This window comes from Galeopterus variegatus, unplaced genomic scaffold, assembly GCF_000696425.1.
Source record: "Galeopterus variegatus unplaced genomic scaffold, G_variegatus-3.0.2 Scaffold11, whole genome shotgun sequence".
Lineage (NCBI taxonomy): Eukaryota > Metazoa > Chordata > Mammalia > Dermoptera > Cynocephalidae > Galeopterus > Galeopterus variegatus.
The window spans coordinates 512,382-536,200 of NW_007726122.1; the positions used below are offsets into that span (position 1 = coordinate 512,382).

Here is a 23,819-nt window from a genome sequence, read left to right on the forward strand (position 1 = left end):
AACATACCAAGGATATTCCCACCTCAGGGCCTTTGCATTTGCTGTTCTGTCTACCCCCAATGCTCTTCCCTCAGGTAATTATATGACTATCTTTATTCACATTTTCGCTCTCCAAGATGGCCTACTTTGCTTATTTTTTGTCTGAACCTCCCCCATCCCTACAACGTAAGCGAGTGTTCTGTTTGCTTACAGACGCTCAATAAGTACTTGCTCAGTTCTTAAATCCTCCACTCCTCCTCATCTCAGGCTGACAGAGGCCTCAGACCTTTCCTAGCCCGAGTCCCACCTGACGAGCGTAGGTACGCGGGGGCTAAATGATGGACCTGCCTCGGTCTGCACACTTCTTTCTCATTCTAAGTTGCAGTCCACCAAAGCTGGCTCCACTCCTCTGGCACCTTCAGCACTAGCACACCCAGACGCCAGGCCCGAGAGTACCCTCCCGCGGGTCCTGCCTGTCCCACAGACTGCGAGTGCCAAGGCAGGAAGGAAAAGGAAGCACCCAGAAGGTGGGGTACCGCAGGCCACAGGACTGTGAACGCTGCTCCCCCCCAGCGTCCGCCCCTCCCGCGAGCGAGCCAGCGCCCCCACGCGGGACCCCAAAGGCCCTGAGCCACCCCCTAAGCGAGCCAGTGCGTACCTGATCCCGTCACCTCACGCAGCGGCGACGGCGCACATCTGGTTCCGCCTCCGGCCTCACTTCCGGTTCCTGACCCCACTCCGAATGGCATCCCGGGAATTGTAGTTTCCCACCTGGCCGGCGCTCGGGGGGCGGGGGCCGGAGCCCAGGCTGCAGCTTCTGCTCCCAGCCCAGGCGCTAGGGAGCTGCGTCCCGCCGGGAGTGTTGCGCGCTTCTCTGAGCCTTCTCACGTGCTCCTGCAGGTAACCACGTGCCTTGTTGGCTGTCAAGGACTGGACATGGCGAATCTCGTGTGAAACCAAGACTTGAACCGCCAGTCATCCCGCAGCCTGGGGACATTCCCTTCCCGCAGGCTTCTCCAGAACCAGCAGGGCCTATTAGCTAACACAACCCTTTCCTTAGCAGACAGCCCTGCTCTCCGATACCTGGATGCTCAGGCTTACAACAGACATGTCAGGGCTTTTGCAAGCAACGATTCTAGCCCCTAGCCACTCTTCCTCCTCCAGCTCCCCTCATATCTATGCGGGTAAACTGAGGCTCAGAGACATGAAGTGACTTGCTTAAGCCTTGCCTGATTAAGACTATCAGCCACACGTCCCTTCACTCCTGCAGAACTAGGGGTCTCACTCTTTCAGAGAGACCCTACCATGAATGAGCTGGAAATATCTCCCTCTCAAGAAACCACAGCCTGATTAGATTCCTCTTTGGCCCCACAGTTTCCCCCTCTGCACTTTTCTTTCTATAGCTCCTCCAGCAATCCCTACCCCGTCCTCAACCAATCCATGCTTCAGTCCTTTTTTTATCTCCTACCGGTGCCCATTCATTTCTCCCCATAAGGCTTTTTCTAAAACCCAGCTCTAACTTCTCTTCTCCGCTCAGAAGCTGGCCCTGGTTTCCCACTGCCTGCTGAAATGCCTCAGTGGGGCTTGCAAAGTGGCTCAAATGATCCTCAATGACCCTTTCAGATTTTAGCTCCCACCACACCAACTTGTCCCTGCACCTCACACTCAGCCATACTGAATACCTTCCCCCTCTGCAACTGCTCCTGTGTCCCTTCACCTCTAAAAAAGCTCATGACCACTTTCCATGAAGGAGACCTTCTAGCTGGTCTCACTGTCCCCTCCCCTCATCCATTTGCCAGATGATTGTGTCTCCCCTACTCCAAATCCCTCAGTGGCTTCCCCTTGTTCCTGTCTAACCCCCTTCCCATGGCCTTGTACAGCCTGGTTCAAGTCTGCCCCTCCCTTTGCTGTTCCTCCAGCCATATTCCAGTCGCAATGGTATTCTTGAAATGCTTCCAACACTCCATGGGGCTTTGCAGATACTGTTCCCTGTCCTCCCACTTTTCCTCCTGGCTAGCTCCTTATTCTTTAGGCCTCAGTTTAAATATTCCCTCTTCGGGGAGGCCTTTCCTGACCACCCAATGTAAGACTGGCTCACTCCATCCCTGTTTTGGTATACTGTTCATTTTCTTTATGTCACCTCTCAGTCAGTAATGTATTTTTTGTCTATGTCTGTCTTCTCTACTGATTATAAGTTCCTTAAGAAGACTATATCTACCGTGTTCACGATTGTATTTCCCATTACAATGCATGGTATAAGTACTTGTTGACAGAATAAATTAATGATTCTTTTCCTTTCTTGACACATCCAAAACCTACCTACCAAATCCAGGGCCTGACAGACAGTAGATACTCAATAAATATTTCTTGACATACTAGTTCTAATTAATGCTGCCTCATACAAGAAGCCTTCCCTGATTACTACTCTGCCCTCACCTAAAAATGACCTTTCTCCTTTGAGCCCTCACAGCTCCTTATCTGTTCTCTTTGGTTGCCCTGAACACAACATGCCTTACGTTGTCTCTATCTCTATGTATCATCTAATCTCCACTAAGAGCTCTTGAAAATAGGATTCTCAACCAATTATTTATATCCACAATCCTGCATCAGGCATCACTTGGCATGGGTGTAACCATAAATGTTGAAGGAAATGAGTCAGCCAATGTGATGGTGGGTGTGAAAAGGAAGTAAGGCTGTAAATATCCAGTAGTTTCTTAGTCACTAAAGAATTGACTCTTGATGCGGGTTAGGCAGCCCCATCCTGGGCTGCTCTTAAACAGGGCAACTCCCTCTGCTAAAGTGAACTTTAGCTTCTCACTAAGCAATAAAGAGTTTCCCTGCACTTCTGGAACTTAGTCCTTCCCATGGGAACTGCAGAGAAAAGTACCAACTCCATACAGTAGCAACCGAAGAAAGTTAATTCGACTTGAGGGGAGGTGAAACAAAGAGAGGGAAATAAACATTTATTGAGTGACTGAGCTGGAGGCTTCAGTCTTCTTCTTGCCTTCCACGATAGTTTCTCATAATAATGCTGAATATATATATCAAAATCCCTACAGTGTTGGTAGTGTTGATAAAAAAATGTATTCAAGGTATCTAAATAAGGAATCTGGCACATTGGAGGCCCTCATTAAATGGAGACATATTATTTCTTTTTGCAAGATGGGGAAACTGAGGCCAAGAGAAGTGTCTATAACACAAGCCACTGCCAGGATTCAAGCCCTGATTGAGTAAAGTCCTGAGCTCCTTCCCTAAACTTGTGAACATGTAGACTCTGTTCACATAAATAAGTTATTCAGCTCTTCATAGCTTTCTGCTGACAAAAGTTTCAAGTCCTGATTAATATCATATAATTTTTATTATTTTGGTGCCCTGTTGTTCCTATCTCTCATTGCCATGAAATGACTTCAAATCTGTGTTCAAGAACCTTATTTAAATTTTATTCAAAGTATTCTATGAAAAGAAACAAGCCTCTCAGAAAATATATCTTTTCCTGGTACAAGTACTAGTTAACTGGTTACTAGTTAACAAGTACCTGGTAACGGGGGATGGGAAAGATAACTTTTACTCTCTTCTCCCAAGAATTGCTTTCCTTCTAATTGGAGAGAGCTTAGGTACATGACATAACACTCATCTCTGTTCTTTTTTTTTTTTTTGTCTTTTGTCTTATTTTTCCGTGTCCAGCAACGGATCGCAACCCTCAGTGTTGCCCCCGTACCGGACCGGGGACCGGCAACGGGATTGCAACCCTCGGTGTTGCCCCCGCGCCTCGCTCAGCCAGTGAGCGGGAACCGGTCATCTGTATGTGGGATCCGAACCCTCGGGCGGGAGCGCCGCCGCGCTTCCCAAGCGGCACACTATCCAGTGGCCCCGTCATCTCTGTTCTTGAGTTTGCTGGGTGAAGGAGAGGGATTAGGGAGCCCTGGGGGAGGAGAGCTACAGGGCAGCACTGAACTCACACCAGAGGGACAAAGGAAACCCTTTGATGAACTGTAATAGCTCAGGTGAGTGACTAAACCACTTTTGGTCTGGAAAAAGAAGCCAGGGGAAAAGGCATCCCAAGGGAGTCTGAAAACAAAATGCAGGGGAGGATTTCAGACTAGGAGAGGGTTATTACTAACATTTATTTATTTTTACTGGATTTCTATCCTATAAAGTGGGCATTATTAGCATTCCAATTTACAGAAGAGATAACCAAAGCATTGAGAGGTGCTGTCCAAATTTCACCAAGATAAACTGGGATTAACTGGTTTAACTGTGGTTGGTGAGAAAAGTACTGAATATACTTCATTTGCTCTACTATTATTCTTTAAAAGCCAAATTTAATTCAGGGCTTTAATGTTTGCCTTTTATACATTTAAGGCAAAAACTGGGTGCAAGATTCAAGGGTGCAGTCAATTTCAGATAAAGCACAGAACACACCTACATCTCGGTGGTCATGCAACTTTCAAACTTACTGCCACCTAGTGGCTACCTATGCTTACCACAGCGAGGCAGCCTAGAATACCAGAGCTGCCCACCAATACCAATACCAGATGTTGCAAACCAAAACTTGTAAAGGTAGAATCTGTCAAATATCATATGTATTCACTCTTATTTGTGAAGGCTACTGCCAAATCAGTGTGATGTGAAAAGTCAAGACTGTTTTTCAATGACCGCTACGTTCCTCCCTCATCCCTGCCTTCTTAGGACAAGTTTGCGACTTCCTCTTGCTTCCACCCCCGCCCCCCACCATATGTTCCTTTTATGGTACACACCTTACTGATGGCATTCTACTAATTTGTACCCTACAGGGTCTGTGAGCATCCTGATCGGGGCAGGGACTTATTTTATTAATCTGTAAATCTCAAGCTCCTAGAACAAGGCCTGGCACAAAGGAAGTAGCAAGTGAATGTTTGTTGAATGAATATGAGTGAATGCTTTTGACCCACACTTATCATCACTCTGTGATTCAGGCCAAGATTAAGTAGCATTTTATTTGAATACTCTAGAGAGTAAACATTTGAAGGGGATGGGTGAGGAACTGGAAGGGGCTTCCCAGGGAAGTGTCCAGGGCAGGGTGGGGCAGGGGTCCCTAGGAAGTTGACCTGTTCACAGTGCAGTGGATGCCCGGAACTTCTGGGTCAAGCAGAACACGGCAGCTGTGAGAGCCGTGCACTGACGAGCCAAGAGTTTCACACTCAGGTCGTGGTAGCCTCTCTCACAGGTCAATTTAGCAGCCTCTACAAACTGGTGGTAGGTATACACCACGTCCCTCAGGTTCCCAGCCGCTTCCCTGTGCCGGGCAGAGCAGCGGCTGCAGTCTGTGAACTGGAAGCACAGGCTGGCCAGCTGGACCAGGTGCTGGAAGGTGTCACGCACGGCACCCTGCATCTCTTCAGGGGACTGGTCCATTCTGATCACATGCTGACAGCTCGACAGTAGCTTCTGGGAGCCCATGCAGAGGCGGCTCCGGCTTTCAGAAAAGTGCCAGGTGCACTTCTCTGGGGCGTGTTTGTTTCCAATCCACCAGGAAGCTTCTAAAATGTCCTGTAGCTCCAGCAAGCTCTCCATGAGTTGGATGAAGCCCTCAGGGGTGCTGGCAGGGGCGGCTTTCAGCTGTCTCAGAGCCCTGGAGCAGTACTCTGGCCAGATGTGGCTTTTCCTCAAAAGGGGCTCAGTGCTGCAGCTGTGGGCCCGGGCAGGCCTCCAGGGCAGAAGCAGCTGGCTTCCGGCAGAGGGCGGCGAGGTGAGGGGGGCTGTGATGTGTGCTTCTGAGTCCTTGTCTTCTTCCTCTGTCTCAGGCTGCGGGCCGCGAAAGCACGTGGCATAGGAGAACTGACAGCTACACTGATCCAGCCCAATCCTGGGAGCTGCCTCATCCACACCCGCAAAACCCAAAGTTTTGGCTATCCTGAGACTGGCAGGAACTTCAGGATGGCTTTCTGCAGCAAAACACAGGACAGACTTCTCAGCAGGAAGGCAGATGCTAGAGCTGTCTTTGCTTTCTGACAGTGAACAATGGTTTGAAGCTTCTAAATGGGGCTCCTCTTGGGAACATGGTAGTGGCTTTGGCAGGGAAGGACCTGGGTTAAAATAGACCTGCTGAGGGGTTTCCTGAGGGGCTGTATCTTCCCCTGTTACATGGTTAAGTGGCTCTGCCTTGACCCCCTCTGGAGGGAAGACTGATGGAATGTTCTGTTCCCCAGGTAAAAAATCAGGCTCTAAATCCAACTCTGCCAGCATTTTTTGTTCTTGGGCCCAGCAGGCTTGGCCTGGGGTTTCTCTGCTTTGTCCTCTGGGGGATTGTGGCGGGGTCTGCACAGTCCTTGTTACAGGAGCCCCCAGGGAGAGGGAGGTTATGGTCTCACCAGCTAGAGTACGAACATCAAGAGCCAGTGGAACAGCATTTGACTCATCACCCTTGGGGTCACCCGAATCCTTCCCAGACTCCTGAAACAAGTTAGTGCCTTTTTTGTTTGTAATTTCTCTGTCACTTTCAAAAGACAGTTGTCCTTGTTGCTCCTTCTTTTTAGGGACAGAAGCCATTTTCTCTCCTGAATTTATTCCACATTCATCACTTTCAGGTCCATCTCCAGGAGACAACAAAGGCTCTGTGTTTTGGGGGGCAGTTTCTTGCATATGATTTGTAATAAAAGATCCCGATCCCATTTCCAGTTGGACTCCTCCCAGCTCTAGTGTTTCTCCTTGAGAGACATTATGTGGTCCTGGGCTGAGGGCCAGGCAGACTCTGTCTGGGTTAGGGTGATCACTGGAGAGGGAGAAGGTGCTGTCCCCACGCTCTAGGGTGAGTTCTTTGGGGGCAGTGCTATCTGGGTCTTGAAATAGAGGTAAGATTTGGGAAGGCTGGGCTTGAACAGTATCTGGGCCAGATGAACCTGGGTTGGAACAGTGAGGGGTGCTTGCCAAGGAACTGGCAACAGTGGCAGTCAAAGGGGCAGCCCCAGAATTCTCTTTATGGTTGGGGTCAATCCGGAGGCGAATGGCAGAAATGGAAGATACTCGAGAGTCAATGACTGATTTGGTTTCCATGGTCTCGGGCTCCATCTCCATGACACTGGAGGCTGGGTTTTTGTTCTTGGCCTCCCTCAGGGGAGCCTGCAGCCCCAGAGCCTTGGTCTCCAGGAGGCCAGGCTCACCTTGCACATCCTGCAGAGAGGACACAGTAGGAGAGGGTGCACTGAGGGCGAGGTAGGGATCCCTGTCATAGTAGCAAACGTCGTCCACGCTCTCCAGGGAGGCTGATGGCACCAGGGGAAATGAGACCTGGGAGGTGTAGTCGGTCTGTAGGAAAGACCTTCTTTTTCTCAGGGTCTTGGAATACTTCTTTGCCCCTCCCCTTCTGCTCGGCTCTCTTCCATCTGGCCCAGAGTTCGGGCTGTCCTCAGGCCTGCAAGTGCTGGCCTTACTCTGCAAGCTTATGGCACTGGGTTCTGTAGCAGAAACAGCTCTGGGCCCTGGGAGTCAAGAAAGAAAAAAGTATATCAAAAGCAGAAAAACAAAAAGGTTTATAGAGCGTGGGCTCAGGCTTTGGGCTTGCCTGGTTTCAAATCCTGGCTGGGCTGTGTAACCTTGGGCAAGTTAAATCTTGATCTCCTCAACTTCCTCATCTGGAAGATGGCAATAATAATTGTGATAGACATTTTTTTTTTTTTCTAAAAGATGACCTAAGGGGATCTTAACCCTTGACTTGGTGTTGTCAGCACCACGCTCAGCCAGTGAGCGAACCGGCCATCCCTATATGGGATCCGAACCCGTGGCCTTGGTGTTATCAGCACCGCACTCTCCCGAGTGAGCCACGGGCCGGCCCATGATAGACATTTTTTGATTTTTCATTGCCCAAGATCCATTTCATTGTCTTTTGGTCACAGTACTGCAACTTCCTTTCAGGGAATGACAGTCAGCACCACGCCCACCCAGTGAGCAACCGGCCATCCCTATATGGGATCCGAACCCGTGGCCTTGGTGTTATCAGCACCGCACTCTCCCGAGTGAGCCACGGGCCGGCCCATGATAGACATTTTTTGATTTTTCATTGCCCAAGATCCATTTCATTGTCTTTTGGTCACAGTACTGCAACTTCCTTTCAGGGAATGACATCTCCGCAACAGTTACAGACTGTTGGAACTGTTAATGAAGGTGCTTTCCCTGCACCAGCCAAGCGATCAGATTTATGACCCAGCCAATCATCCACAAATTTTCCAGAATTTTAAACTCAAACACATTGATTAAAAAAAATGATAATAATAAAAGTAGAGGCCATTCTTTCCAGCCACAATATCATGACAATACAGACGAGGAATCCTGTTACCCAGACTCTCGGCCTGGTTGCTGTCCACGTCTTAACCCAGTCCTTCAGACTTGCCAGCAATTCTATAAGCTTATGTCCTTTTGACACTTTTTCTTTTTCCTTTTTGTCTTTTTTCGTGTCCGGCAATGGATCGCAACCCTCAGTGTCGCGCCCGTACCGGACCGGGACCGGCAACAGGATCGCAACCCTCGGTGCTGCGCCCGCACCTCGCTCAGCCAGTGAGCGGGAACCGGTCTGCATGTGGGATCCGAACCCTCGGCGGGAGTGCCACCGTGCTCCTAAGCGGCGCACTGTAGCAGTCCGCCACCGGGCCGGCCCTTGACACTTTTTCTTTGTGTTTACATTAACTAGGTCAATTGGTACCAATGGTACCAGTCAGCGCTGTCTTGCAGGTTAAATGAATCAGTACATTTTTGTAAAGCACCTAGCACAAGGCTTGTGCCTAACAGGTGTTCACTAAAAGGGAACTGCTGCTGATTTGTTATTATTGTCACTTTATGTGTGAGGGTTATGAAGGGCCTTTCTTTTGACAAAAAAGGGGTCACAACTGTCAGTTACAGGCATGAGGAGTCCTGTGCATGCTGGATGGATCTTTCAGAGAGGAGAAGCACTGCTGTGAAGAAGTCCTGGGAATTACCAGAAGGAATTAGGATCGCAACCTAGCACTTGACAATCAGAGGCCTTGTATACTCAGACCAGTAGGTTCCAACCTGGCTGCAAGCTATTGAAAATCTTATCAAGGGGCTGGCCGGTTGGCACACTTAGTTAGTGGTAATACCAACGTCAAGAGTTCAGATCCCTGTACCAGCCAGCTGCCAACAAAACAAAACAAAACACAAAAGTCTTATCAAATCCTAGGCTGTTCCCCAGGCCTTCTAAATCAGAATCTCTGAGGCCCAGACTGAGGAACCTACAGTTTTTTTTCAAGGTCCCTTGGGTGATTCTGATGCCCATCCATGTTTGGGAGCTATTGTACTAGGCTACCTACAGCCACTGATGGAAGCAGTTTCTTGGGCCCCCAGAAGGAGGGGCTCCCGAGCTGAGTCAGGGGCCAGACCAGAATCCCAGTTCCAGAGTCCCAGTTCTGGGCTTTCGCTTCAGCACCACACTGGCTCTCTGTAAAAAATGAAGTGTCCAGTATGGACCTTATGTCCCTGACTAGACTCCCATAAAAAGGCCCTGCCTGACGGTCCCTGTCATGCTCCTATCCTTCCCACCAGGGCAATGGCTGGTCCAGCGGGGCAAGGCTGGGGACACAGAAAGCTGTTGGCTGGATTCTTTGAGGAGCAGTGTACATTCTGGCCATGGTTTCTCCTCTCCTTAGGGACACAGTCAATTACTGAACTCAGGGTAGATAGTGGAGAGTTCGTTCATTCACTTAGCAACAATTGCCAGGCACTGTGTGCTGAGGACACAGTGATGAGTGAGAAACACACAGTTCTGAGCTCAAAAGAGTTCTTAGTCTAGTAGGGAAGAGAAATGTCAATACAAAATCATACAATCAAATATGTAGTTATAGGCAGTGCTAAACACCAGGCATAAAAAACCCCGGGTGCTTTAAGAACATGGGACAGAGATGGAGAGACCTACCCTGGTCTGAGAAGTCTGAGAAATGTTCCCTGAGGAAGTGAACTTCCAGCTGTGACCTACAGATGATGGGTCTCGCCAGCCAAGGATCAGGGTGAGGAGAATGCTTCAGGCAGAAAGAGCAGCATGTGCAAAAGCCAGGGATGGAAACGGCTGGCACACTTACCAAATGGCAAGGAGGTCTGTGTGGCAGGAATGCAGAGAGGGCTCAGGAAGAGGGAGAGGGACAGACAGAGGCTGTGCCACAGAGGGCTTTGAAGGGCCTCACAGGGCCCACTAAGGAGCTGGCCTTTTCCCCAAGGGCAATGGGAACCAGTGGAGGGCAGGCAGCAGAGGACCAGCGAGCCACAGCAAAGGGCTGAAACAGAAATACAAGTGCTGCAGCTTTCCTGACTCCTAGTGGGTCCCCCTCAATGTCTAGTGCTATTTTCCAATACTTTTTCTTCAGAGTGCAGCATAAGCGTATGTGTGAGTGTGTGGGCGCATGTGACCTGCACATGTCCTGCAAGGATCTCAGCTCGGCTTGGGAAGTCATTCTTTGTGGAAAGACACTCCACATGCTTTGTGGAGGAACACATGACAACCCGATAGAAACATAGCCAACAGATCCCCTGCCTTCTGATGTCATGGTCCCTTGGGCTCCAAAAGGCCCTACAGGGCCACTGATGACCTGTCAGTTAGGTTCTTCTGGCTTCGAGGCCTTTAATGTAGCTTCAAGGTCAACCATAACACAGTCAGTTCCCTCTGCTGGGCACTCCCTTCAAACCCTTTTCTTTTTTCTCCATCCCACAAGGCCCAGCCTGTCTGCCACCTCTTCTGGGAAGCCTTCCCTGATTCCCACTGTTGAATGAATCCGTCCCATCTCTGCTTGCCCACAGTTCTCTGAACCTCCCTTGTAGGCCTGACTTGGAAGCCATGATGCTTGTAATTTGGCCCATGGAATGAGGTCTGCCTCAAAGTGGAAGTGGACAAGGACTCTGTTTGACTTATGTGTCTTTCTCTCAAGCTTGGCCCTGGGCCCTGGGCCCTGACGGGTCCTCAGGAGCTGTCTGCAGAATCTGCAGAGCCGCTGGGCAGGGCTCACCTGAGAGGGTGTGTGGGGGCGTGAGCTTGTCAGCTGCGTCATAGTATTCCTCATCTGAGCTGCCATCCTCAAAGGTCGGCGGCGGGCACGGGGCCAGGGCTTCCAGCGCGGTGCTGGGCTGGGCCTCAGTCCAGCCCTGCTGACCCCAGGCTGGCGGGGCTCCCCCCTGCCGGGAAGCTGTGCTCTCTAAACTGTCGCTCAGGTGGCTGGCCGGGGAGATGCTGGAGCACAGACTGTAGTAGTTGATCCGGCTGCCTTCATACATCCTGGGGTCCAGCCTGACCACGCTCAGTTCTGGTCCCCAGCTGAATGTCTCGGGAGCGGGACTCTCGGAAAACTTTGTCTTGTGGCCCTGAGGGTTGGTCCTCTGGGTCAGGTCCATGAGACAGAGGAAGCCATTGGTTTCGATCCCGCTCCTCTCCTCTTGGCTGTCGGAATCAAGACTGTCTGGGAAACCTGGTGAGTCAAAGTAGAAGAAGCTAGACCTGATGGAGGAGCAGGCATCTAAGTCGTCCTCTTCCAGGGCATCCATGGACTCACTCGAGCCACTGGTCCTGCAGCCTCGGCTCTCGGTGTTGGCCGAGTCGGACGCCTCAGACTCGGCACTGTCTGTCATGCTGCTGGCTCCACAGGTGCTTGGGCCTTTCCTGGACACCTCCAGCATGGGGCTGTTCCCAAGAGGCTGCTCCTCTTCTGTGAGAGGACTGCAGGGGCCCAGCTTCACCAGCCGTCTGTCAGAAAGAGGCTCCAGGACACAGTCTATTTCAGAGGACTCCTCGGAGTCGCTGCAGGCCCTGGATTCATAGCCTGCAACACAGGGGACACTGAGGGTTACAAACCAGCATTCTGGGACCAGCAGATGCCTGGGTGTCCTCCCACCCCCTCTATCCTGCCAGATGAGAAAACTGAGGTCCAGAAGAGTGACTGGCCCAAGGTCATGCTATAAAGACTGACACAGGATCCTAAGGACTCCAAATTCCATGTTCTCCCTACACCATCAGGCCACCTACCTCACATCTGTCTGGGTCACCTAAAGGAGACAGGATTAACTCCATCCCTACTTCTGAGGAGAACTATCTGCTTGTGGAAACATGGTGGGTATTTAATTGGATTTCACTTTGTCATGGGCAGTATCACCCAGGTTTACTAAGCCACTCCTCAAATCTCAGCTCTGACCTGTCTGGGCATCAAAATCAGATGGGAAATCATATTAAAAAAATAGAACAGATCCTTGGCCCTGCCCCTGGCATACTGAGTCAAAACTTTAGGAAGTGGGGCCTAAGACTGTATTTTTAGCAACTTTATGGGGATTCTTAGGCTACTAGATTGGCACCTTCTGAAGGCTGGCCTTGGGGATCCACTGGTGCTATGGGCCTTTCAGGAGGTGTAAACTCATCTAGATGCAGGTGCCCAGGAGGGATTAAAGGCAGGAGGGTGGGGGACATTGAGCCAGGTCTCCAGTCTCTTTTCTTCCATAAGCCTCTAGAGTGATCTTTCTAAAACCTCTCTCTGATCACAACACATTCTGCTTAAACCCTCTGATGGCTTCCCCTGCCTACAGGGAAGAACCAGAGCTCTCCCACCAGAATTAAAGATTCTCACAGCATGGCCCGACCCCTCCTCAGATCCTGGCTGCCCGCTGCAGCCTTCCCCACCACGCCCCAGCCACATAGAGAGCTTCTGACGGATCATGACCTTGCCCTGGTATCAGGTCTCCACGTTCTCTGTGCCTCGAATGATCTCTCCTCTTTTCTTTGCCTGGTTCACTACAGCATGCTATTCAAGATCTATGTCAAATACCTCCCCCTCTCGAGAACTTTCCCCACTGCTGCTTTCTGCCCCCGCAGCAGTCCTCCCACCACCAACCTCCATTACAGCACCGCCCCACTCTGTGACATCTCCCCGCCCCGACTCTGAGACATCATCCCTCATTCTCATATACTGCATGAAAACAAAGGAAACAAATACTCAAGCTCATGGCTTCCTATTTTACTGTTATCTCTTCTCCTGAAATGATTTGTCTACTTTATCCATATGGAGGAAATACTAGATAATGTGCTACTGAGCATCTCTTCCCATATTATCCCCATTCATTGACACCACATTGGTAGCTTGAAATTAGCCATGGTGGGAGTGTTTATACCACAGAGTTAGGCAATTGCTTCAAATCAGGGTTTTTTCACCCTGCAGAGACGGTCAAACATTTCTTAGCATACCACTAGGAAATGCTGCATTGGTAGTGCTGAAACAAAAGCCTGAAGGAAATTGGAAGTTAGCCTGAGAAACTGTTCTCATCTGCCCTCCACTTCTTCATTCCTTATATGATATGATTTCAAATCTCTTTTGTCTCCAGGTATGCTCTTCCTCTAAACCTGTCATTTCTATTATAATAGAATTTCTATTATAATTTAAGAGCGTGCAAAAGAGTGCATAGGCAGGGAAGAGAAGCCAGGTCATCTGCTTTCTGAACAAGTAAGTGACATCTCTTTTTGCTGGGAAATAATAAAATGCAATGGATCTTAGAGATGATTTTAGAAAATATGGGGAATCAGAGATCTTCAACAGCATTCCTTGGCTTTAGGAGAACTTCAGGTACAAAGAAAGTTTCTCTGTGTAGGATTTAAGAAAAATCAACTGTTTACTAGGAAATAAATGGAGAAGTAGCTCTCATAATTTGAGTTGAAGTCTCAGCTCAATTCAATTTACCACCTTCCTTTAGGCTGCCCTTACCTACAAGGCCAGTGAAATGGGTCTGTCCTTACTAGGGCCTCACCTTCTTCAGCTGATACCCGATGCACTTGTTTGTTTCCAGGCCAGAGGAAAATGGAGGTATCTGGGTCAACAAACAGCCTGTAGTACCCAGCAATCAGGCAGGCGAGGTCTTTTGCACTGTTGCCTTCCAGCAGCAAAGTCAGAACCTTGAAGGTAAAGAGAACTTTTACATTTATAAAGGGCCAAGGGACAGTCTGAAGACTGACAACAAGGCCATGTGGGGCCAATGAGAGATTCCAAGTGAACCCAGCCATGGGCCACAGGCAGGCCTTCTGGTGCCCCATATTCTTACCTACAAGGCTTTAAATGAGCACATGCATGTACACATACACAGACACAATCACACCTGTGCATGCACACACTCACAAATGCACAGTGGGTTCCTCCCATAAAATCTACACAGTGTGCCCTGTTTCTCCGTTCTCTGCCCCCGTCCCCCATATCAACCATCCCACCCTACCCTGCTCAGTCATACAACAGGGTCCCCTCAAAGACCTAAACTAAAAAAGGAAAAGAAGCAAGAATGAGTAGAGAATGAGGAAGAGGGTGATAAGAATAAAGCACCATTCTTGAGCATGTTGAGATTAAATCAAAGGAGGGCAGGATAAGTGTAGGACTTTCCGGAGAGGCTCAGGAAGTACCCTGCACGATTTATCCATTTTAGTTCCTGCCACTCAAAACTCTCGGGCAGCCATCTGGTCCCAGGCTTGTGATAAAATCCTCTGGTGTTCCCATCTAAATTTCTGAACCCAACAGGAACATCTCTATCAGGAAAGCACACGGTCTAGCTCAGTTTATACAAAAAAACCTTTTAGAACCTTCCGACAAAAATGCACTGCTCCATCACTTTCCCTTTGATGGGACAGGATGGACAATCCATTCTCTTAAATGGATGCTGGAGATGGACAATAGACTTTATTATTATTCAAAACTCATATAAACTACCCTAGAATAATTTAGTCCCAAATCCCAGAAGCTGGATTCAGAATCTCTCCCCCTTATGTTACCTTGACATCCTGAAGATACACTTTGACCATGCTCACTTTCTCAGACTCTTCTGTCAGCTCTACACGGCTGATGTTTGCAAACTCCGCCAGTGTGGACATGATGTTGAGTTTGCTATTGATAATTTGGCTAATCCCATACTTGGCTCCAACTAGAAGGGCAACATAGGATTCTCTGTCCTGTAACTGCAGAAGAGTGAAAGGGGAATTAGTTTCCGTTCATATGATAGTGAAAATACAATGCATAATCCAAGAAATGCAAGAAATGATACCTCTCTCTGCAAACTCCTCGATTACTACTTTAGGTCCTCACCATCACTCCCCTAAACTATTGCCTCACTTGGGCTCACCTGGAGCTAAACTAAATGTACATTTATTTCCCATAAGGCCCTCTCCAGTAGAGCACCAAGCCACAGGACTATTACCTGTTCTATAAACACAATCTGTACTTTCATACCTATGTGCCCACATTCATGATGTGTATAATCCCTTCTCTGCTATCATTACCTATTGAAATCTCAACCCTTCTTGAAAAGTTTACATCAAAACCTGCTGTCTACGAAAGCATCTGCCTGATCTCTGCTTCCTCAGAACAGAACAGCCCCTTCCTCTGTGTTGTTCCCATACTGTTCCCTCTGTCCTTCTCTGATAGCACTGAGCACATAACTTCCTACTGTAATTATTTGTATCCAACTGTCATATTCCATGTTAAGTTTCCTGACAACAGAGTCTGTGTTTATCTGCATCTGTAACCCCCACTGCCCAGCAAGCACCCTGAGCCAGTTCAGTGTGGTTGGCTGCTTCTCTCATTACCAGTTCTTTTCTCAGACAGGAAAGGTAAAGGGAGACTGGGGACAGGAACTTGACAGCTGGGAGAGGGAAGAATTAGCCCTTGGGAAAATTGGGAAGTTTTTCTTGTACCTTTAAAACCTTCCTTTCTGTGATCTAATCTCTTTTCTACCTGTGGGTCTTCTACTTATACAGAGGCTCCATCTATTTTTCCTCTTCGCCTTACCATCTGATGCTCATCCTTTCTCTCAATACATTGATTCTCCTCTTCCGTCTACACTGTTGGGTCAGCAATCTGAATAAACTGACCCATGACAGTGAATAACTGAGAAGCACACCAAATCCTCTGACAGAGTTTTGTTGACATTAAAACAAAATAAAACTAACAACACCTCTAATTGGTACACTTGCTGTGTTCTGCAGGGTTCTGGGCTGACCGAGAGTTCCCTTAAACAACATCCCCAGACTCTGCCTGCTGAAGAGCGCACGCTCAAAGCGGCGGCAAGAACAGGAACAAAGCAGAGGGCTCTTCCAGCTCTCTCTTCCCTTCTCAGGCCACCCCTCGGTTCTTCCCTTCCTCTCAACAATCAGGGCCCCAGCTTGGCAGTCAGTCTAACATTCTTATCTTTCCTTCATGATTTCCAATTTTTCTTCTCTACCTTCATATGCCCAAAGCTCGAGAGTAAACCGCTTACAGCACCCCTCACCCAGAACGCCCTTCCTCTATACTGAAGCCTGGCCAAATCCAACCTTGTTCTCTCTCTTCACTCTCTTCTCCTTCCTATACTCACCCTGAAGCTAGCAGTGGTACCTGTGTCTTCAAACTCCACAGTGACAGGCCTGTACCTGTCTCATGGCTTTGTTTTGTCTTGAGTAGCTTGTTTCATCCTTTAAGAATGGGAGTCACTTCTGATTCAGCCCTGCCTCCCATCTATCGTAGGGCTAGCACTAAGCAAAGATATGATGCTTGCCAGTGGTGTAATATTTAGTTCCCCAAACAAATTCCAGTACATGACAGAGTCCTCAGGAATTTTAAGCTAAAAGATATATAGATTTTCAGAGGATCTCTGAGGTCCCTTGTAAGAGTAGGATTCCACAGTTCTCTAATACATACCATTAAAGTAGCATTAAAGATTTTCCCACCATATGTCTTGAGTTCCCCAAGGATCTGTAGATAATTTAAACGTAGCTGGGCAGCAGAAATAAGTTGCTTAAATAGAAAAAAAAAATTGTTGAAGTCAGATTTACTCACTTGCCTAAAATCCAGGCAACGTTGAAAAAACTGTCCCTGAGGTTTCACAACAGACAGCTTGGTGGGCTGCAGAGGCCATGGCTACATTACCTTCTGTCGGGGTTCCAGCAAATTCTGGTTCCTCTTCATGTGGAAGCTAATGGCTTTCTTGATGTCTTTGCCTTTCATGTTTCGGAGTAAAGTTGGAGATATAAAGTTCTCTATTCCCCAGTCTTTCCTGCCATGAGACATTGGAGACAAGGAGGCCCATTTTTACAGTGTACTTGGCTCTAATGAAGAGCGTAATTATATTCGATTTAATACTTAGTGACTCCAATACAGCAATTATGAGCCTCTTTCTCCAGTGGAAGAAATACATATACTTATTTATTTATATATTTTTATATATTCATAATACTACATATTATTATATATATTTATCTGTATATTATTTTATAGATATATAAGTAAAATAAGTAAAATATATTATAAAGAATATATATATTCCATAGACGCACATGTCTAGCGCCCTCTCTGTGTCACACACACACACACACACACACACACACACACACACACACTTACACCCCACAAAAATCACCACAGCCACTCAGGAATTAAACCCCGCTTACTATTCTGGGAGCTCATTACTCTTGGTGTGGTGTGATATTCTATTAATCAGAGAAGTTCTCAATCTTTTTTCACCATGTGTGTGACAAATAATGATCATGCATGTAGAACACACATTCATGGGGCAACATACAGCACCTGTGAGTTCCCAGGGCCAAGCTTCAGAATGATACAAGCCTAGCAGCCTCAAAATCCCCCACAAACTTGTTGAAAATACAGCCTCTCAGCTCCCAGTCCCTAGAGATTTGATTCAGTACAGCAGGGGTAGGGCCAAGGATCTGTTGCACTTTTTTTTAAGTATGATTCTCCATCTGATTTTGATGCCCAGACAGGACAGAGATAAGATCTAGGGAGGAGCTTAGCAAAACTGGGTAATGCTGCCCAGAGCAATGCTAAGCTTAGAATCAGGAGATGCTGGAATCCTAGGACTTGAAGCTGCACTAGTGGGGGTATAATGCAGTAGGAATTGGTTCACGCCCCTAGGAAAAACTAATTTCCAAGGCATTCCTGCCCTTACAAAAGCCTGACATCAAAGTTGTCCACTGATTTCCCAAGATATCCTCCCTGGAACTGGGAATTTAGAAGGAGACCTTTGTTGTCATTCTATTTGGAGCTGGCTTCTGCCCTAGAGGGGACAGTCAGGTTCTGACATCTGGGGGAGCCAGGCTGGATCGGAGAGGCTGGAGAGAGAAATGGATGGAAAGACAATGGACAGACAATAGGTGGGTGAATATCAGCTTTTGGTAGAATCTAGCCATCCTGGCCAGGGGCCAGCAAGTTATAAAGGCAACACAACTGCTGTCCCCTGCCACTCACTCTATATACTTCAAAGAGATCTTCTGTGGCTGTGCACACGCATAGATCCTCTCCTGGATGTGCAGGGCCGCTAGTCGAAGTGCAGAGCTGCATTTCATTTCTACAGCAAAGCGCTCCTGGAGCACGTCACTGCAGCTCTAGAAGAGATTAGATCAGAGCACTTGAGAAACACAAACCGACAGACTGTGTCCCCTGGTTCTCTCAAGCGAAAGGCAGCAGGACCAGGAGCTCAGCTTTGAGACCTGGATCAGACAGTTCTTGGCTGTGTCACCTTGGTTAAGTCACCAAAACTCTCTGCGCACTAGTGTCTTCCACGGCTAGATGAAGTAGTCAAATCTACTTTACACAGTTTCTGTGAGGTTTAAATTAGATAACGCACATGAAAGCAGGTACAAAGCACACAGTATTATACAATATAAAGTACTGATGGCACTGTTGTTGTTATGATTATATTCTGCCACCATTTCTGTGAGACTTTGGGCAAGTCAATCCACCTCGTCTAAGTTATCTATTCTGTAAAATGGTGATGTCTCCCAAATGATTCTTTTCATCAGAATAAAAATGATATAATAAATCTCACCTAAGGAGGTGGAGTAGGGGGAGCACCAGGCTAGGGGTCAAAGAGCCAGTTTTTGGCTCTGCTAGTAAGTGGGTGACCAGTACAAATCACATGACCTTTCCAAAACTTGGTTTCATCATCCGTAAAATGAGGCTTTGAAGCACTAAAGTCCCTTTTAGCAATAAAAGCTGTAATTCTAAAGATCCTAAAAAGGTATTAGAAAATGTATCGTCTACATTGAAGACTAAGCCTAAATTTCATTATTATGTTGCAAATCTCCTAACACAGCAACTCGGCGATGGAAAAGGGAATTCTGAGGGATAATCAGGTCCTCTCTTCTTCAGATAAAGATAATCCCTGCCAGGGAGTTGCTTAACTGCCTTGGCTCATGTTTAAAACAACCCAATGTGCCATCTTTGAGAACAACCACTGTTATGTTAGGAAGCACAGACCCAGTCACCTGCAGATAGAGGTACTCAAAGGCCACAGGGTCTTCTTTCAGGAGATCCAGGGGGTCCTTGGGAACAAAACACACCCTGAAGAGGCAGCGAGAGTCATGGGACTCTTCTCTTTCTACCACCTGTGATGGGTAAGGGAGATACTATTAATCTTCCAACTGCCTTTGTCCTTGCAGGTATCCCACAAAACAACTTTAAAAAGAAAAAAACACAATGAAAGACAGTCTCTAGAGACTTCGGTTTTAGTGCCTCCCAAGAGAGCTGGTAGACCCCTGCTTTGACTTTCTTTCTCATGCATATAAAGTGTAAAAGGTTTAAAAGGGCATATTTTCCCACTGACTCATGCCCCAGTTCTCCTTTCCAGAGGAAAACCCTGTTTCCAGTTTCTTACATTCCCTTCCAGAGACAGGCTATGTATATACACACCTCTATATATGTATATTCTTTTCCACAAATAATAATGTAGTGTACATACCATTCTGCACCTTACTTTTTTTCACTTAACCTATCTTAGGGATTTAATTTGATTTTCTTCTCCCATGCAAGTGGAATAGAAGTAATTTTTTTAAAAGTTGCAAGCAGCAGTATAAGAAGGTGAGTGACGGGGTGAGATTTATCTGCAATGAGGAACGCTGAGTGGCTTCCATGTGGTCAAACCCTACTCATGCCATTGCTCTGCTTAAAAAGCTCCTTCCCCTTTTCCAATAGTTGAAATCCTACTCATCTTTGTACGAGTACACACACTCAACAAGGGTTTGTTGAACTGACCTGTGTTTGGCTTTAAAAAGTTGACACAACAAATCACTGAATGGCTGAAAGATTGTGGCACAGACAGACCAGGTATGTTTGCCCTGCCCTGCCATGAGGGACCATCTCAGGGGGGTAAGTCCCACAAAAAGGGCTTAGACACACACAGCAAAATTCTTCCCTAACATCTCAAAGGCAGCAGGTGCAAGCAAGATCATCTGGAAGCAAAAGATCAGGGCTCTATCAGCTGTATTACCTTGAGAAAATCACCTCTCTAAGCCTCTGTCTCTGTTTCTGAAAAATGGGGACCTTAAATCTGTGCCCTCACTACGTCATAAGAGCAGATAAAAATCAGGCCCGGTTCTGATCCTGCTGTGTCCAAGCTCAGTGAGCTCTGTGCCTTCTGCACCAAACTGGCAGATGTACTGAGCACTGACCCCAAGGGTTCTGGCTGAGGTGTGCAGCCAGCCCAGCCCATGCCTCCCTGGAGCAGTGGGTGGTCCCCCTACCTGCTGGATGAGCTCCTCCTCATGCAGGAGGTGCAGCCGGGAGACACTGTACTGCTCTTCCAGGACCAGTGCAAAGTACTCGATACTGCGGATCGACAGCTTCTCCTTCACTGTGAGGATGATGTCCTAGCAGGCAGAGAGAGGCACAGGGGTCACCCAAGGAGCAGGGAGGATTTCCCTGACCTTCTCGCTGCTCCTCAGTGTAGCTGGGGAGAGAAAAGCCTGTGCTGACGGGTCCTCTACCAACTCAGTCAGGCTCCAGCTCCAGCTCCCACCCATCAGGCCCCCCATGGCCCCACATCCACGGCTCCCACTCCTCTGGCTCCAGGGCCACCCATACAAACACCCTCTCTTGCTCCACTTGGAAGGCTGAAGCCATCCAAGGGGGCTCCTTCCTCCCTCTCTGTCGTGCCCAGTCTGTATCTTCTGCTGGACCGAATCCCACCACCCACTCCCTATCAACTGTGGGAAATCAACCTGACATTTCTAACCTCAGTTTCTTCCTCTGTGAAATGGGGGTAATGACGCCTACTTCTCAGAGTGGCTGACAGGAGGGAAGGACAACTAATGCTGTGCTGAGGCAGTCGCTGCAGCGGCCCTCTGTCATGACAAGGTCTTGGCTTCCTCGGGCATTCACACATGCTATTTCCCCTGCCTCGCACACTCTTCCCATGACTCTTCACAAGCCTGTTGCTCTTCAAGTTTAAGTCAAATACCACCTCCTCCGAGAGGCCTTCTGTGGACACTGATCAAAATGTGATTGTCCCTGTTACTCTCTGTCCCTGGGATGTGTTTATTTCCCTCATCGTTATCAAATATTAATTTCTTCAACAACAGCTATGTTCTTTAGTAAAAGACAGTACAGTAAACCAAAGTGAATGGGTCTAGACCTTGATTACCACTTACTAGCTGTGTGTCCCTGGATAAATTGCTTACTCTCTCCATGCCCCAGTGTTTCCATCTGTAAAATGGCCATAATATTAACACCTATCTCATAGGGTTGTTATATACATTAAATTAATTTCCCCATATAAGGCACTTAGAATAGTACTCAGCAGATGGTAAGTATTTAACACATACTAACTGCTAACATGTGTTTTCTTGCTTATTATCTTTTACCCTGCTAGATGGTAAACTCCCTGGGAATGCAAACCTTGCCTGTCTTGTGCTCCATTATATCCCCAATGCTTGGCATTTAGTAGATGCTCAGGAAACTTTCACTTGATGAATAATCATCATAGATATCTGGCCAGAAATTTAGTAAGTCCCAGACCGCTGGGTACTACCTGCTTCTCGTGACTCCCAATTCTGAATCCTCTCTCTAATTGTTCCATCACCCTCCATAACTCACCAGTGTCTAAGCCCTGAAGAGTCTATCTGCTTCTTCAACCCAACAACTTTAATTCAGTGCCTACTGTGTGCTAGGCATTGTGCCAGCCATAATGGAAAGCCTGTCTCTTGACTCTGTGCCTTCTCCATTCTCCCACGTCTACCTTGACTTGAGCTCACACATTTCTCCTGGCTTTGCAGAGTGGTATTCAAAGGACTCTGCAGCTACCCACCTATTCTTCACCTTGCCTCTAGAGCAGGGGTTGGCAAACCATAGCCCATGACTGTTTTTGTAATTAAAATTTTATGATAACAAAGCCATGCCCATAAGCTACAATGGGCAGAGTTGTATAATTATAACAGAGACCTGATGACTTGTAAAATGTAAAATATTTACTATCTGATTCTTTAGAAAAAAAATTTGCTGACTCCTGATCTACAGGAACTTGTCTAAGCCTTGTACTTGTCATGTTCTCCCTTGTTCAAGAATATTCAGTGGCTCCCCACGGCCCGCTGGCCAAAATCCAAACTCCTCAGTTTAATATTCAAGGCTCTCAAGTATCAGGTGCCAAAGCACTTCTCCCAATTTATCTTCTGTTGCTTCTCCCAATGTACCCTGCTCACAAGCCTCATACGCTTGCCAAACTTGCACGTCTCTGGGTCTTTGTTGGTGCTGCTCCCTATACCTGGATGCCATCTTCACACACCACTCCTGGCCTCTTCCTGTCAAAAGCCAATCTACCTTTCCAAGTCTGCCAGGTAGGCCACCACTCCCCGGAGGCCTTTCCTTGCCTCCCAGCTGGAAGCTCTCCCTCCCCTGAGCTCATACCACACCGTTTCTGTCCTGCTTTCATGATCCTAAGCACACTGTACCTCATTTTATAGTAAGTTATCCCCAGGTCTCATCTCACCCTGCCCAACCCAAGACTCCAGGCTTGTAATTTACTTTTATATCACCAACAGCCAAACTGTTGGTGGTACAGAAATCCCTAGCACACAAAAAGTGTGAGTAAATATTAGCTGAGTCAAATGACATATTATTTTCCTTGATTTAGAGAAATAGGGTTTTCTGATATAAGAACTTTTCTTCCTTTGGTAAGGGAGAGGGTAACAGAAGTAACTGATGAACTAACCATGATTTTTCCTTTTTTCACCCTTAGAATTTGTTTATATTCTCTTTGTCATAAAGAGCTAAAAGATTTGATTTTAAAAATTTGGCTACTACAGGTAAGTAATATTAACCAGTATTATGCTGGCTAAGTCCTCATTCATTTCCCCAACTCTCTGTCATCTGGGGTTTAATTCCTCTGTGATGTGGGCTCTTATTGTAAATCACTTCAAAGTCATTTTGGCCACCCAAGGGTGACTCACTTTAAAGAACTCAACCCTTCCAATGGCAGCACAGCGAGCTCCAGCACAGAGTTCAAAAACAGACTAAGTTTGAAGCCAGTTACGAGCTAGGTCACCTTGGCAAGTCTTGGATGTTTTGGTCCTGTTTTCTTGTCTGCAAAGTGGGGACAACACTAGTCACTTCACAAGGTTATTGGGGGCATTAAATAGATAGTATACGTGAAAGTGCCCAGGAGAGTGAGTGCCTGACATGTAGTAAACACTGAAAATCCATTCCTCCGTCCCCTTTCTCCTCTGGGCTTGGAACTTCCTGGGTTCACAGAGGCTTTCTCCAGCTTCTTCTAAGTCATGCTTAGGTAAGAATGGGATAGGGCATTTGGAGCAGCTCTAAGAATTGCTAAAGGGAGATGCCAGAGAGAAACACTGGGTACAGGTGTGTGTGTGTGCGTGCGCACATGTATGCATGTGTAAATGTATGTGTGTGCTTTCATGTGTGTGTGTGTGTGTGTGTGTGTGCATGTGTGTCTTGGCTACCAGTACAGGTGTGTGTGTGTGCGTGCGCACATGTATGCATGTGTAAATGTATGTGTGTGCTTTCGTGTGTGTGTGTGTGTGTGTGCATGTGTGTCTTGGCTACCGTCCATTACACATGGCTGCACTGGCC

At 47.5% G+C, this 23,819-nt stretch overlaps 1 protein-coding gene across 1 annotated transcript in view; it reads right to left on the reverse strand.

The window, feature by feature from the left end:
• Positions 1-4,929: 4,929 nt before the first annotated feature.
• The window catches only part of FRMPD1 (FERM and PDZ domain containing 1), a 100,625-nt gene continuing 81,735 nt past the window's right edge, over positions 4,930-23,819 (reverse strand). Inside the window, exons 8-16 of the mRNA XM_008587135.1 lie at positions 20,477-20,602; positions 19,223-19,342; positions 18,204-18,340; positions 16,869-16,995; positions 16,641-16,736; positions 14,741-14,923; positions 13,735-13,879; positions 10,962-11,768; positions 4,930-7,436 (exon numbers count right to left, since the gene is read on the reverse strand). Coding sequence (XP_008585357.1) covers positions 5,071-7,436; positions 10,962-11,768; positions 13,735-13,879; positions 14,741-14,923; positions 16,641-16,736; positions 16,869-16,995; positions 18,204-18,340; positions 19,223-19,342; positions 20,477-20,602 — 4,107 coding nt within the window. The 3' untranslated portion in view covers positions 4,930-5,070. The remainder of the gene's footprint in view (positions 7,437-10,961; positions 11,769-13,734; positions 13,880-14,740; positions 14,924-16,640; positions 16,737-16,868; positions 16,996-18,203; positions 18,341-19,222; positions 19,343-20,476; positions 20,603-23,819) is intronic.